Source organism: Cheilinus undulatus, linkage group 4 (assembly GCF_018320785.1).
Source record: "Cheilinus undulatus linkage group 4, ASM1832078v1, whole genome shotgun sequence".
Taxonomy (NCBI): Eukaryota; Metazoa; Chordata; class Actinopteri; order Labriformes; family Labridae; genus Cheilinus; species Cheilinus undulatus.
In genome coordinates, this window is record NC_054868.1 from 53785355 (window position 1) to 53799937 (window position 14583).

General features: G+C 40.7%; 2 protein-coding genes and 1 long non-coding RNA gene across 4 annotated transcripts; all 3 read left to right on the forward strand.

Annotated features, from left to right (window-relative positions):
* The first annotated feature begins 751 nt into the window (after window positions 1–751).
* Window positions 752–4017, forward strand: LOC121507837. 2 transcript variants are annotated; one of them, XR_005991762.1, is made up of 3 exons: window positions 752–1884; window positions 2187–2292; window positions 3053–4017. It is a non-coding gene; the product is annotated as an uncharacterized LOC121507837 (long non-coding RNA). The 2 variants fall into 2 exon arrangements; XR_005991761.1 differs by having other exon boundaries at window positions 754–1884; window positions 3050–4017.
* A 576-nt stretch (window positions 4018–4593) lies between these two features.
* On the forward strand, window positions 4594–6627 carry LOC121507836 (GTPase IMAP family member 4-like; the record flags this gene model as incomplete). Its single annotated transcript, XM_041784183.1, has 2 exons — window positions 4594–4886; window positions 5696–6627. Coding segments are annotated over exons 1-2 (948 nt in total), but the record flags the coding sequence as incomplete, so codon positions are not given.
* A 6526-nt stretch (window positions 6628–13153) lies between these two features.
* LOC121508791 (zinc finger BED domain-containing protein 4-like) lies at window positions 13154–13834 on the forward strand. The gene is made up of 2 exons (XM_041785877.1): window positions 13154–13377; window positions 13474–13834. The coding sequence occupies exons 1-2, from the start codon at window positions 13217–13219 to the stop codon at window positions 13760–13762; spliced, it is 450 nt and encodes a 149-aa protein (XP_041641811.1). The 5' UTR covers window positions 13154–13216; the 3' UTR covers window positions 13763–13834.
* The last annotated feature ends 749 nt before the right edge of the window (window positions 13835–14583 follow it).

The following is a 14583-nucleotide window of genomic DNA, read 5'->3' on the forward strand; positions in this document are numbered from 1 at the left end:
ACATGGCTACTAGCTCAGGTAAGTCCTGGTCAGACATCTGTGGTTTAGAGGTTACACTCTGAAAATAAATCAAGGGCTGAGTAAACGTAACACTTATATTGAGGTATTCTTCTACACTGTTAAAAAGACAACGACAATCTATTCACCAGAGTTTGTATTCTTAATTGTGTTAACATGAAAATTAAAATAGCTATTATTTAACTAGAAAATACATGTTAGACCAATAATGTGCACCTCAGTTTAAACTTAAAGTTGTGAATTTAATTCTTTAAATGTTCCATGAAGCCCATTTTTATCTAAACTGAATAAACCGAGTGACTGAAGAGCTTGCTAGCATTGTCTAGATATTAGCTTAAGTTAGCCGTTAAGCTTCAGGCAGTGAAAAGGAATAAGTTATGGCCATGGCAGCAGGTATGACTTTGTGACAATTATCAGTAGGTTTTAAGTTTTATCTACAGGTTTTCAGGGTTTTTTTTTTTTTTGTTTGTTTTAGTTTTTTTTGTTATTTGCGTAGCTTGGTCGAATAGTGACTAGCTAGCAAGCTAAAAAAAATGCCAGCTCATAGCCTGGCTAACTGAAATGCTTCCTGAGGGTACATTTCTGTACCTTTGTGTCTGTGTGACAGAAAATGTCCTCTCAGGGTACACTTCTGAGAGCTTTAACTTATTATTGTGTTAGATTGTAGAGAACTGATGAGTAAAGGACTACACGTTATTTAAAATATCCCCTCTCATGTTGTTACTGTTTTAAATCGGTTGTTAAAAGTTTCTTACGTCTTAAAATTAATGAAACTGTAGTTTATCTGGATCGTTTGTGACGTTATTTTACGTAGTTGTGATGACGTCATCGCAGTGGTATCTCTGTTTACAGAGGTGTATGCAGACAGGTGAGCTGACTCTGCCCTTTGCTACAAACTACACCAGTGTGGTAGACGGCTGATAAAATGTAACGCTTCTTTGCTGCATTACTGGTTCAGTTGTTAAATATGTGGGTCTTATCAGAGTTGTTTGTCGACCATCGGACTGTTAGCAGGCTATCAGTTGGCGTGTTTGTTTACTTGTAGGCTAACGTGACTTAAATAAATGAGTGAAGCTCCCGTGTGTTTCCCTCTCCGCCTCCCACAGGAGAGTGTGTCAGAGTGTGTCCTGCCATTCCGTGCTCATGCAGTGTTTGTTTATTGGTCGCAGATTCTTTTTTATTTGATTCAACGTAGCATTTGCACGGACTGATGTTACGTTGTAAATAGCGACCGTGTTAATTAGTGACTTTCAGCCAAACGGATGTTAATAACAGAAACTTTCCCCACGAATTCGCTCTGTTTACCCTTTCTCACCCAGTTCATATCAGAAGAGTGCTTTCTTGGTGTACTTTAGGCTAAATATACCGGTTGGGACAGATTTAGTCGTTTACACCAGCTGAAAGTCCGTGATGCATTTATGTAAAGCAAGTAAGTCACTGGTTAACACGGTCACCAGTTACACCACAACAGCAGCTACAAATGCAAGCTGCAATATCCCATATTTTTGATTTATTGGCCAGATCAACAGTCTTCCAGTCAGTAAAGTCTGTTAGGTGTTTAGTTAAGCAAGAAAAAATAATACTCATACTAGTACATGGCAATTTAACCCTACATTTACGAAAGAAGTGATAAATTAACCTTTAATGTGTGTTGTAAAAATGACAGTTCTCTCTCCCTTTCTGTGTGATCATTCTTGTAGGTCATGGAGTAGATGGCAAACAACAGTCTGGCATCACAGAACACTTGGTGTCACAACTCTTTTACTGGTTCATTCAAGAAGCAAGCCAAGTTCAGGCCAACTGTATTTGTAGGACAGTATGACCAGATCCTGGGGAATTCTTCAAGAAGCGTTTGGCTTGAGAAGGGTAAGTTTATAATGGTTCCTAGTGTATTTGTAAAAATGATATTCTAGAGCATCATACTGTGTCATTAATCTTCATTCTTAATTGATGTTATAGAAAGTAAAAAATTCACATACTTTTAGCACTTTTTATACACTGCTGGGTAACTTAACCCACAGCAATGCATAATATTTTATTGGATCAATATAACTATATATGGGTATCTTTTGATATTGTGATTTCAAAACATCATGAATAACTTATTGTATATATTTATTTTATCATTTGATAATGAATGTTTATTTTGCTTTATTATTTTGTTTTAGATACCTTGAACTCTTGACAAAGTGGAAGGAAGTGAAAAGAAATTTGGGTACCAAACACCAAGAGTTTCCTAGTGCTGCAAGAACTTGTTGCAGATATGTGCCAGGGGTGAGTGGATTGATATAGCTGCATGTATTTATTAGAAATGTTTTTTGCACAATTACATGTAACTGTATGTTTCTGGGACAAGGCTAAAGCCCAAAACACCAACAGCAGACCACTGCAGTGTGTTATATGATATGACACACCTCAGTTGCCATGCCATCAATTGTCATTTCAACAACAGTAACCCAAAGCGGTTCTCTCAGGTAAACACTTTGCCAGCTGCAGCCGGCTGCACCGGGAATAGAGCAGTGGCTTAAAATGCTCCGGTGCTGATAGAAAGTAATGGGGGCGGTCATTTGGATGTGGGTTTGACAGTGCCAGTGTGTTTTGGGCTTTCGGTTGTCAATGGTTATTTCATAGATTCATCTATTGATTGTTTTCTAATTAGTCAGTTTATCATGTGGTTACGTTGGCATTAAATAATTACCATAACATCTACCATTGATCTTAAAACAAAACCTCCAACATAAAAATAACAAAGAATTGAAATTATGTCAGTGATACAAATGTCCTTGTGATGAATATAGATTATTACCATAATAATCATAAAAATGTTCTTGTAATCTTTCACTTTAAAATGATTTTAAAAAATTGCAACAAGATAAGTTTTGCCTTTTTAAATCCCGGCCAAATCAGTTGCATTTGTATCTTTTCTAAATAAAAATTCCAGGGCAAATAACATAGTATTTCAGCCTCTGATAATAGCAGTCTAATTGGAGTCAGCATTTGGTGATTGTGATTATTTATTTGTTAATTCTAGCAGGTGCTGCATCCTCTATCGAGAAGCATTTGTATGATCTACATATGGGATACCAGAAGATGAAACCAGTCCTCTCCATGGTCAAAGGCTAGATGCATAGATGGCTATATGCTAGATGGTCCCCATAAGGTACAAAATCTAAGGGTATGGGTACAGTATATGTACCTTTGGGTACATAATGTAAAGGTACAAAATTGTACTCCCTAAAATTGTACCCTATACTTGTATCTTTAGGGTGCTGCCACAGTGACAAGCTTTTGTACCTTTAGAGGTTATAACTGAGCACCATTTTTCTGAGAGTAAAGTGAGGTGAAGAGGAAGCTGTTGCACCAACTTCATCAGCTATGATGCAGAACATGCTGTGATTTTGGAGGAGGCTGTTGTCCTGGACGATGTGCCAGATTTTTAAGTGTTCCTTTTTTTATACAATGAATGCCTTCATACCTGTTGTGGTATTCCTCTGGGTAGGCGTGTCATTCTTGACAGTGTTATCACCAAAGTGTTACAGTGTTGCACAGTTAAGTAAAATAAAAGTATGGAAACACCATTTAGGATTGTGTATTTATTGAAATGCAGGTAAATAAATAATGATCGTGCAGTTAATTAGCTTTTGCTAGTTATATGAATGACGCTATTGAGCAAATAAACATGTTTATATTGGCAAAATGAAGAATTAATAATAGTGACCAATCACAGAACAACGTAAATGTAATTGGTACAACGATGAAATGTCACTTAGGACAATGACATAGCAAATCGTTGACACAACTCAAAAATCTTACTGCAAAAGGTTGCCTTAAAATTTTGAGTTTTCTCAATTATTCTTTTTTAAAAGTGCACTGACACACACACAGGCTGGTGTTACAGCAGTAGACAGATATTGTGCTCTGAGTTCTCACAGCCTGTGAGTGACAGGAAACCACAAACCCTAACACTACAGGATGTATGAGTGAGTACGATGCTGCAGATTCAAGTCAGACATGATTAAAACAGTCCTTGTAACTTTTCAGTACAGTGTTTGATCCTGGAGCTTGTAACGGTGGAGAGTACATCTTAACAGCAGCCAACCAGACCACAGAGGACACTGAGACCAGGACTACAGAAACTAGCTACAGACTTAGGGGCCCACTTCTCCACAACTGACCAACAGAGGAGAGTGGATGTAAATTAATGTATGAAGATTGCTGGTAGATCTAACAGTGGTGAACCTTCCCAGGAGAAGCCGACCTACCAACATGACTCCAAGAGAACGTGGACGACTCATCCAGGAGGTCCCAGAAGAACCCAGAACCACATCTAAAGACCTGCAGGCCTCACTGACTCAGTTAAGGTCAGAGTTCATGACTCAACAATCAGAAAGAGACTGGACAACAACAGCATCATGGGAGAGTGCCAAGAACAGAACCACTGCTGAGAAACAAGAACATAAAGACTCAGCTCACATTTGACTAAAAACATCCTGATGATCCCCAAGACTTCTGGGAAATATTCTGAGCACTGAGCAGACAGACGAGGAACTTTCTTTGAATGAAGGTAAGATTAAGACATGGTTTTCTATTGTTGGTAGGTAGAGGGAGCCATACTCCACTCTTACTATGGAGAACCTAAAAGAACTGCAGCTGTTTCCAGTAAATGGTGAGGAAGTAGAGAGGCTGTTGTCTGCTGAACTCTCAGAGCAGAGGGAGGGGCTGTCAACTCAATATAACACCTCTGAATCATCTCTGGGTGAGGTCAAACTGATGGGTTGATTCTGAACGTGACATCTTCATCCTCTCTTCACTGATCTACCTTTACCTGACCTGCACTGAGGACAGTCCAGACATGGCTACTAGCTCAGGTAAGTCCTGGTTAGACATCTGTGGTTTAGAGGTTATTCACTGATGGGGGTGTTCACTGAGAGATTCTGTTAAACCTTCATTTCCTCTTCTACTACTGTTCATACACCATTTCAGGGTACCTCGTCCTAACTTTTTTGGTTCAGGTGAACCTTCAGACTCTACCTGCTGCAGCTGTCTGTAATCATTTGGTCCTTTATCAGACTGGTTCATATTATTCTAGTGTTAAAAACATAAAAGTTCTCCTCATGAAAATGTACTTCATTCACATTTATTAGTGACTCAGAATGACAATAAAATAAAACATTATTGATATTTATTGATCATGAATTAAAATATCAAAGTTTCATTAATGTGTCCTTTATAAATGTTTTCAGGTTCTGATGAACTGGGTGTGTCAGGGGAATTTCTCCCTTCTGGTTCTCATTTCTGCTCCTCTGTGATAAGGTTTGATAAACATTTAGCTTTTGATTGGCTGTCTTCAGTTTAAGTAACATCTAACCAGTCATATTTATTTACTGACTATGCTGTACAGTCCGTTACAAACATGGAATCCTGCACCAGCTGATTGATGATCTTCTGAACATTCAGTCTGTTATCAGGAAGGTTTGCAAAAAGAAATCTGCACATTAAAATGTGAAACACTTATCAGCCAAATGCTAACAGCTGGTCACCGAGTCACAGATGGGGACAAATAAGACAGAACAGATACATTTAGCCCAGATCTGTCTCAGAGATCCCACAGCTATCAGGGACATAGCAGAGACTTTTTTGCCCCTGACAAACCAGTTTTTCTTTTTGTTTTCTGCAGGAATCAGGATGAATAACGAGGAGCTGAGGATGGTGATGGTGGGGAAGACCGGCAATGGGAAGAGCGCCACAGGAAACACCATCCTGGGTCAGAAGTGTTTTGAGTCAAAGTGTTCTGCAGCCTCTGTGACTGTGGAGTGTTCTAAGGGCAGAGGTACAGTGGATGGACAGAAGATCGCTGTTATCGACACTCCAGGCCTGTTCGACACCAGATATGATGAAGAGATGATAGAGAAAGGTATCAAACAGTGCATCATGTATGCTGCTCCTGGTCCCCATGTGTTCCTGGTGGTCATCAGGGTGGGCAGATTCACTGAAGAAGAGAAGAAGACAGTGGAGAAGATTCAAGAAGCCTTTGGTCAGGCAGCAGATAGATACACCATGGTTCTCTTTACTGGGGGGGACCAGCTTGATTCAACCATCGAAGAGTTCTTGGATGAAAGTCCAGATCTGCAGGAGCTCGTGGCCCGATGTAGCGGCCAGTACCACGTCTTCAACAACAAGAGCAAAGATCGCTCCCAGGTGACTGAGTTGCTCCAGAAGATCAGAAATATGGTCCAGAAGAACGGAGGGAGTCACTACACCAACGAGATGTTCCAGGAGGCTGAGAGGAAGATTGAAGAGGAGAAACAACGGATCCTGAAAGAGAAAGAAGAAGAAACACGCAGAGAAAAAGAAGAACATGAGAGGAAAATAAAGCAAGAATACGAAGAGAAGATGAGGAAGTTGATAGTGCAAAACCAGGCTGACAGAGAGAGGGAGAAGAAAGAGAGAGAGGAGGAGAGGAAGAGGGAGAGAGAGAAGAGAGAGGAGGAGAGGAAGAGAGAGAGGGAGGAGAGAGAGGAGGAGAGGAAGAGAGAGGCGGAGAGAGAGAAGAAGAGAGAGGAGGAGAGGAAGAGGGAGAGGGAGGAGAGAGAGGAGGAGAGGAAGAGGGAGAGGGAGGAGAGAGAGGAGGAGAGAAGGGGATTGGAGTTGCAAGTGTATGAGGGAAGGATGAGGCGAGAGGAAGAAAGATCAAATCATGAAATGATGGTGTGCATGTTAGGGTCGATGATGAGGGAATCACAGAGAATCACTGATAAATGTTTCAGTGAGTTAGCTGAACAAAGAAAGGAAAATACAAAGATTGTTGAGGGCATGAGTAAAATGATGATGGAAACACAGAGGCTCAATGATAAATGTTTGAGTGAGTTAGTTGAACAGAGAAATGAAAAGACAAATACTCTGAGGTGCATAAGTGAAACGATGAAGGAAACACATGGAATGAATCTTGAATTGACCAGAGCATTAGCTGAGGCAAGACTTCAGCCTCAATGTTCTGTAATGTGATCAACTGAAGATCCTTGGTTTCTCTCCCAGTCTCCTCTAAAGCCACTCAGAGTGATTGAGGATCAACAACAGTCTGTCTAAACATCAATCCTTCATTGAACCGGCAGTGTGGACTGAGGAGCCATGGTTCTGTCCTGTCATTCATCAGTGTTATTTTATTCCAGATTAAATCTAGTGGGCTAGTTATTGCTCTGGTTTATAGCATAGATCAGACCGTTCCTTCCTTCATGACTCCTCTGGTTCTAGGTTCAGATGTTTGCAGATGACTCAGTTATTTACAGCAGCACTAAAACAAGACAACAAGCTGCTCCTAACTCTGACTTCATGTTGTTGCTTTGATTCAATAATGACATTAATTACTAAGAAAAAATAGATAAAAATACACTGGCAGGCTCCTCAAGGGCCCCTCCCCTGTTTTTATTGTTTTCTCACAACTTTATCATAACTGTCTAAAGGATGAAACCTTGACTCGTGGTTCTTAAGCCTGATTTTATTTCTTTGTCTTGTTTTATTAAATGTATTGTAAATGATTTTATTATCTGTAGTCATGTGATGGTGTGTTCCTGCTGGTTGCTGTTTAATCTGATCTTTAGATTCCTGCTATGAAGATTGATGCTGTTTAAAACAATGATGTTATATCCTAGTGAAGCAGAAATAAAGACGGGATCCTGAAACCAGACTCTGAAGAATCTTGTCTGTCTGAGATTTACTCTGAATGTTTAGATCAGTGTTAGTAGATCTACAGTCTGTTCTTAGTTGGGTTGGTGGGTGAGGGAGTGGTTAGCTTAGTTGAACCACATTTGGTTTAAAGACATGAACATGTGCTCTGTACTGATGATTTTAGTGTTTATAATCAGCTATGTGGATGGCTAAGCTCACCTCAGAGTCTGAGGAAAACTGCTCTTTATATAAAAATGCTGACGATCCCACAGAGAATCAGAAGACTAGTGTTGAAACTAAGAAAGTGTGTTTACATCCCTAACTTCTCTGTAGAGACAAAGTCCCATCAGAGACTCAGGACAGATCTTAAAGTCGTTTATTTACTTCAACAGAGCAGCTAAAGGTGTACAAAATTAGCGAGCCATGGAGAGGGGGTGGGATTAAATAAGTGTGAACTTTTTGGATATGTAAATCAAATTGTTACACGTGACATTCACATTGCACTGTATTTATTTAGGGTTTTTTTTTTTTTGTCTATGAGCATTTTTTTCTTTGTGTGACCACTCTGCACTCAAAATAAATTTCTATCTTTCTATCTAAAACCATGAACACGCAAAAGCAAAAACTGAGCAAATAAACAAAATTAATGAAGAAATTAATAAAATGGTAAAAAGAAATAGCAACTACAACTCATCTAAAACATTCTCTAAAAGCCTTGAAAGAAAACTAAGAGTTTTTGAGGATACAGTTTCTGGACCATATAATCTGTCCACATCTCCACTGGTGGACTCTGCTTTCATTAGACAGTCAGAGCCATGTGGACTTTCAGATCCCTCTCACCCAGAGCAGCTACAGCTCCAGACTGGTAGCTCAAAATCAGAGTTTTCTTTGGTGCTTCCACAGAGCTCTCAGAGATCAGCTACTCAGACAGGCCAATCCAGCCAACACACTGGAGTCCAGAGACTGACTGTGGCCAGACAGGGGGCCCTTTTTCTAACTGGTGTTCCTGAATAATCTTAATGGAAAGTCCCGATATCTTTAAGTCCAGATTTAGACAAAGTTCTTCAGTTCGCAATTTCACCCAAGAAGTCCCTGGTGGTTTAATGTTTACTATCTTTCTGAGCTGGTGATGCAGCACCTGCAGAAGTTCAGCAGCTCTCTCCTGGAGCTTCCTTTCTGATGCTAAAGCCTGTTTACATTTTGTCATTCTGTTGTTTCTTGTGCAGCTTTAGGTCTTCGTACTATTCAGATATTAGGCCCCTCATTGTTGGCATGACAAAGAAATATTTTGTTACTCCAAGCTCTCCTAAAAATACGAGTTCAGCAGATTGAACTTTAATAACCTTTAATAGACCCATAGAGAGAGAGAAAAAGTGTTCATTATCCACTTAACAGGAGGACACATAGGAGAGAAAACCAACATTTGAGGTGCATGAGTCATCTGTCTGTGTTATCAACATCTCTGATAAACTTAGTGTGCCATCAATACGAAAAATCCTGAGTCTGAGATGAAAATGGGCTGATGCAGTGAAACATTCCTGAGACAGAGGAGAGGAGACACAGGTAAGTCTGTGACGCCAGCTGCTGAAGAGAAACAGAGTTTTTATCCCGACCACCCAAGGCCCCCAAAGATGACATGGCTTCTCTCTGTTCTTTTCTAAGGGCGCACTCACACTAGGCCATCCATACCGTGCCTGGGCCGTTTCAGCCTAAAGTCTTGTCAGTGTGAGTGCAATCGTTCCGTGCTTCCACGCGACACACTTCACGGCCCCGGCACGGATGGACGAGGTGGGCCTAGGCACGGCACAGATGCAAATGAAGCAGCACGAGCGCGGGAATGTGACGTAACATGAAGTAGCAACAAGAGGAAGCCGCTTGAGAGCACACACAGCCGCATGCTAGAGGCAGCTGGATCCCAGTCCAGTCCACATTTCTGACCAGTTTCAAAGAAAGTCAGGCTTTACTGACTGTAAGAGGTTTTTTGGTTTGTGAAATAAAACTTCTTCCCCTTTTTTAGTGACAAACAGCAGCTCACGGGATAACAAACACCTTTCATCCTCCGTGCGTAAAGGAGAGTGCCAAATACGCAGACAAGTGTGTGCCAGGGTTAATCTCTCGGCTGATTTAACCTCTCTGATTGAAAACATATAATGCCAAAGTATCATCCACTGAAATAACTTACCTCTAATCAAGGGCGGCGCTAGGGGTTGCCAACATTAGGAGCTTAGCCCATGACTAGGGGGTCTGGAGACCTTCTCCTAATGAGACTTTTTCCAACTTTACAGACACTATTTTTGTTGATTTGAAGCCATTTGTATTCATAGAATGCACATATTTTATTTGGAGGAACTTAATGTGTCTATTAAAAAACAACTTCTATTATTTTAAAGTGCTGAGTATACCTTATCTCATAATAAACACGAGTGGTAAATTTATACCTGTAACCCTTCTTACTTTTTTTTTCCTTTAAATTTCTCAAGGCAAACAGCAGAACAGAATTTCAAATTGGACTTATCATACAGCGACTATCTGATCAGTTCCTTTCTGACTCACTCTGCTCTCTCTTAGTTTGCTCCACTGAAAGAAGAACATATAAAAAAGGAGTTTTAGATTTATGACCATATACTACCACTAAAAGATCCAGTTTTATATGCATCTTAGTCACATAAACTCTTGGCTCCTCTGTTATCTTTTCTGTACCACAGCTCTATTATCTGATCAACAGTTTCATCTTCTGTCTCTTTGTCTTCACCTGATTTTAAAACCACCGGTGACTTCACTTCCTCTTCTCACCTTCCTCTCTCTTTCTCTTTTTACTTTTCTTTTACTTCATGTTTCATGATTACTCAAATCTGAATTCAACCTCAGGCTTTTCTCTAATCATCCTCCTCTTCTCCTCTCTTGGTTCATCACACATTTCCTCCTTTTTTCTTTCCCTGATGTCAGTCGTTTCACTCTTTCTCCTGGAGAATCTTCTTCTGTAAGGGGTGTATCTGTCCTTTCTTCATATTTTCATCATAACTGTCAGGCCATAAACACACCAGTAACAACAAAGCATAAGTAGCAAGTAGCCTAATTAGTGTCCATGTGTTAAAATGTCAACGGTGTGAAAAAAACTTAAAATGTGAAAGCAAAAACAGTCCTACAGCCACTTGCAGAATCTGCAACAGGACCGTTTCACGAGGTGGTAGCAGAGCTGCATTTAATTCTACAAATTTGATCCGTCATTTCCGATCAAAACATGCAGCGGGATACGGAGACTTTACAAGAGCAACAACCTCTGGACTTTAAAGGTGCAGTGTGTAGAAGTTGGCTGCATTTCACCAAACAGAAACGGTGTAAATGGGATATAATGTTTACATATTTATGTGAAGTATGTTAAAATAAGTGTCCAAGCATCCCCTTAAAACTTTCGTTTTCTTTTTACAAAATTAGAAAAAAGCTTTTTTAGATTTACCTTACCGCTTATGTCAGCGCTCACGGAGGCTGACATAAGGAACCGCCATGTTGTCTACGGCAACGTTTTGGGGACAGAAAGAGCCAAACGCGATTTTTAAATATGAACCTGCCTGCCAGTCCTGAAATCTACCTGGAAGACAGGCGGAGAAGAAGACTGACCTATAATCTATAAAAATAATGGTTACAATAATGAATGAATAAACCCTCACCTCGTCACTGCTGTAAATGATGTCCGGCTCATGATCCTTTTTGGTCTTCACAGGCTCTCGTCGCTTAGTGATGTGATGTTTGGAAACAAATGGGCTCATTCTAAAATCTGAATGCTAGATGTCGCTAAAATTCCAATTTCTACACACTGCACCTTTAAGAGGAGGGATAAATACCCTCGAGAGAGCAACAAGGCAATAAAAGGTAACCGAACCCCCGCTATGCCCTGCCGTCTCAACATTACATTACCGGCACTGCTTTTCCGGAGCTGTACAACAAAGTACGTGACAGCATACCAGAGAAATGCAACTTCACCGCCGTTAGCTTCACTACAGACATTTGGAGCTCAGAAGTTTGCCCCATGTCACTGCTGAGTCTCTGAGAAATAAGTGAGAGGGAAAAAGTGATGTAGCAGCTGTAGTCGCACTTTAGAAATTGCACTGAAATAACAAGAGTGCCTTGTATTTGGGATTTATTCCAGTGTTAAGGATTTGGTTTACATCTCAGATTAAGCTGCTACATTCTGAATATGAGAAGAGCACGGCACAAAAAAGGAAAATCCCTCCCAGCACGCCCACTCCGTCTGTGGCGGACGTTTTTGAAAAGGCAACAAAGTTTTCCAGTGATGGTGCCAAAGCAAAGGGCATTACACAGAAAATTATGGAATTCATTGCCCTAGATGATCAGCTGTTCTCTGTCGTAGAGGATGTGGGATTTCATAGGCTGATAGAGCACACTGAGCCCTGTTATGCCATGCCGAGCAGACGGTATTTCTCAGACGTGTGTTTTCCTGAGCTGTTTAATGCTGTTGCAACTCACGTCCACAAGCTTTTAGCTGCAGATATTTTAGCCATCAGTTTCACGACCGACATATGGAGCTCAGACGTCAGCCTCACCAGTATGCTCAATTTAACTGCACAGTGGGTCGACACAGATTTCAAGCTGCAAAGGATTCTGCTCCACTCACAAGAGTTTAGAGGGTCACATACAGCAGCAGCTATTTCTGATGCATTCGCCAATATGTTCGCCACCTGGCATATCGACCGGTCTAAAGTGCATGCCATAGCCAGTGACAATGCAAGAAATATGGCAAAAGCGATAGAAGAAAGCCAGCTAAAAGGAATACGGTGCATGGCCCACACACTACATCTGGCCGTGAACGAGGGAGTGTTGTCTCAGCGCAGCGTAAAAGACGTGTTGGCTATAGGCAGAAGAATTGTTGGCCACTTTAAACATTCTCAGCTGGCCTATTCCCGCTTACAGTCTATGCAAGATCAGTTTGGAACACCGGTAAAATGGTTCCAACAAGACGTGAGTACACGGTGGAACAACACTTATAACATGCTGGAAAGCCTCTTTGCGCAAAAGCGAGGACTGGCTGCATACAGCGCAGATCATGAGCTCCCCGCGACATTCACTTCACACCAGTGGGTCTTAATAGAGAACATTCTCTCTCTTCTTGCCCCCTTTGAGCAGTTAACCAAAGAGATCAGCTCCTCTGATGCATCTGTAGCAGACGTTATTCCTATAATTGCAGCACTAAAGCGTCTTCTAAGCAAAGAAGTTAGGTTATTACAAGGTTAGGAACCTTTGTGCTTGTACCTGTTGCTCGGGGGACAATAAACAGTTGGGCACTAACAAACTAAGTTGGTCGTCATGTGTCTCCAATGATTCAGGATATTATTGTACCCATAAACAATATAACATGGACCAAGGAGTGAAAACAATGAAAAGTACACTAGTAGAGTCTGTCAGCACACGTTTTACTGAGATCTATTCGGATCCTCTGCATTTCATCGCGACTGTACTTGATCCGCGTTATAAAGATCATTACTTGGATGTGGGAATAAAGCAGCGTGCGCGAGAAATGATCCAAGCCGCAATGGATGCGGAGAACCCGCGTGGAGATGGAGACGCACACAGCGCAGGAGAGGGAGAGCAGAGCGCAGAAAAAAGGACTCGTTTCTCTGCACCCTCTTTGTCTGATATGTTCTATGAGATCCTGCAAGAGAGTGCCCCAAATAATAGGTAGGCTATTCTGCTCTTTTATTTTTTTTGACAAAATGTTTATTTATGCACTGGCCCCAATGAAATAAAATCCCTCAATTCTTTCTCAAATGTCAGACAGATGACAAGCTCAACCGCTCAACAGTTAGATGGTTATCTGTCTGAAGCCCCCATCCCCAGAAGTGATAACCCTCTTGCCTACCGGAGAAATAACCAAGGCCACTTTTCTGACCTGGCAAAGATGGCACACAAGGACTTGTCTGCTCCGTGCACAAGCACTGACAGTGAGAGACTGTTCAGTGCAGCAGCTCATGTTCTTGATGAGAAGAGGAACAGACTTCACTGTGATAAAGCAGAGAAGCTACTCTTCATCAAGAAAAACCTGCCACTTTACCTCAAGAAGTAGAATGGGCTTGTGTCTAGTGTTTAAATATTTGTTTTCCACTTTACACATCTGCAATTCTTGGTGCATTTGTTGTTGTTAAATGGCTTATGGTTAACACACTATTATGTTGTAGACCTGCAGAGAAAATATTGTTTTATCTTTCAGCAGTTGCACTTATTCTGAATGCACTTTGTTGTAGTAGTCCTACAGAGAAAATTTTAAAATGCACTTGACTTAAATGCACTTTGTGTTTTTATGAGAACATATTTTATTTTACTATCTTTCAGTAGGCCAGTCAGTTATAGGCCTGTACATTATTATCTAATGTATACATGAGTGGAGTCAGGGTTAAACATTTTATTTTGTATTTAATTTTATTTTACATTTTGAATTCTTGGAATGTCAGTGCTAAATAAATATTTTCATAATTTAGTAATCTGTTTATTCTTTGAAGCATTAATATTAATTTATACAATTACAATGCCTTGATTTTAGTGAGGTTAGTACACAGTCATAGCCATAAATGCATTGGTACTAATAATTGGCATTATAATTTCTTTCAGTGTTTCGGTTTTCAGCCTTGGTTTCCTCATTTTTGGTTTTCGGTTTCGGCCAAGAATTTTCATTTCGGTGCATTTCTAATAATCACAGCTGTGAGCCTGAACGGTGGACTAGGCTGCAGGGTTTTGGCCTGAATGGTGGACTAGGCTGCAGGATTTTGGCCTGAATGGTGGACTAGGCTGCAGGATTTTGGCCTGAATGGTGGACTAGCCTGAAGGATTTTGGCCTGAACGGTGGACTAGCCTGCAGGATTTTGGCCTGAATGGTGGACTAGCCTGAAG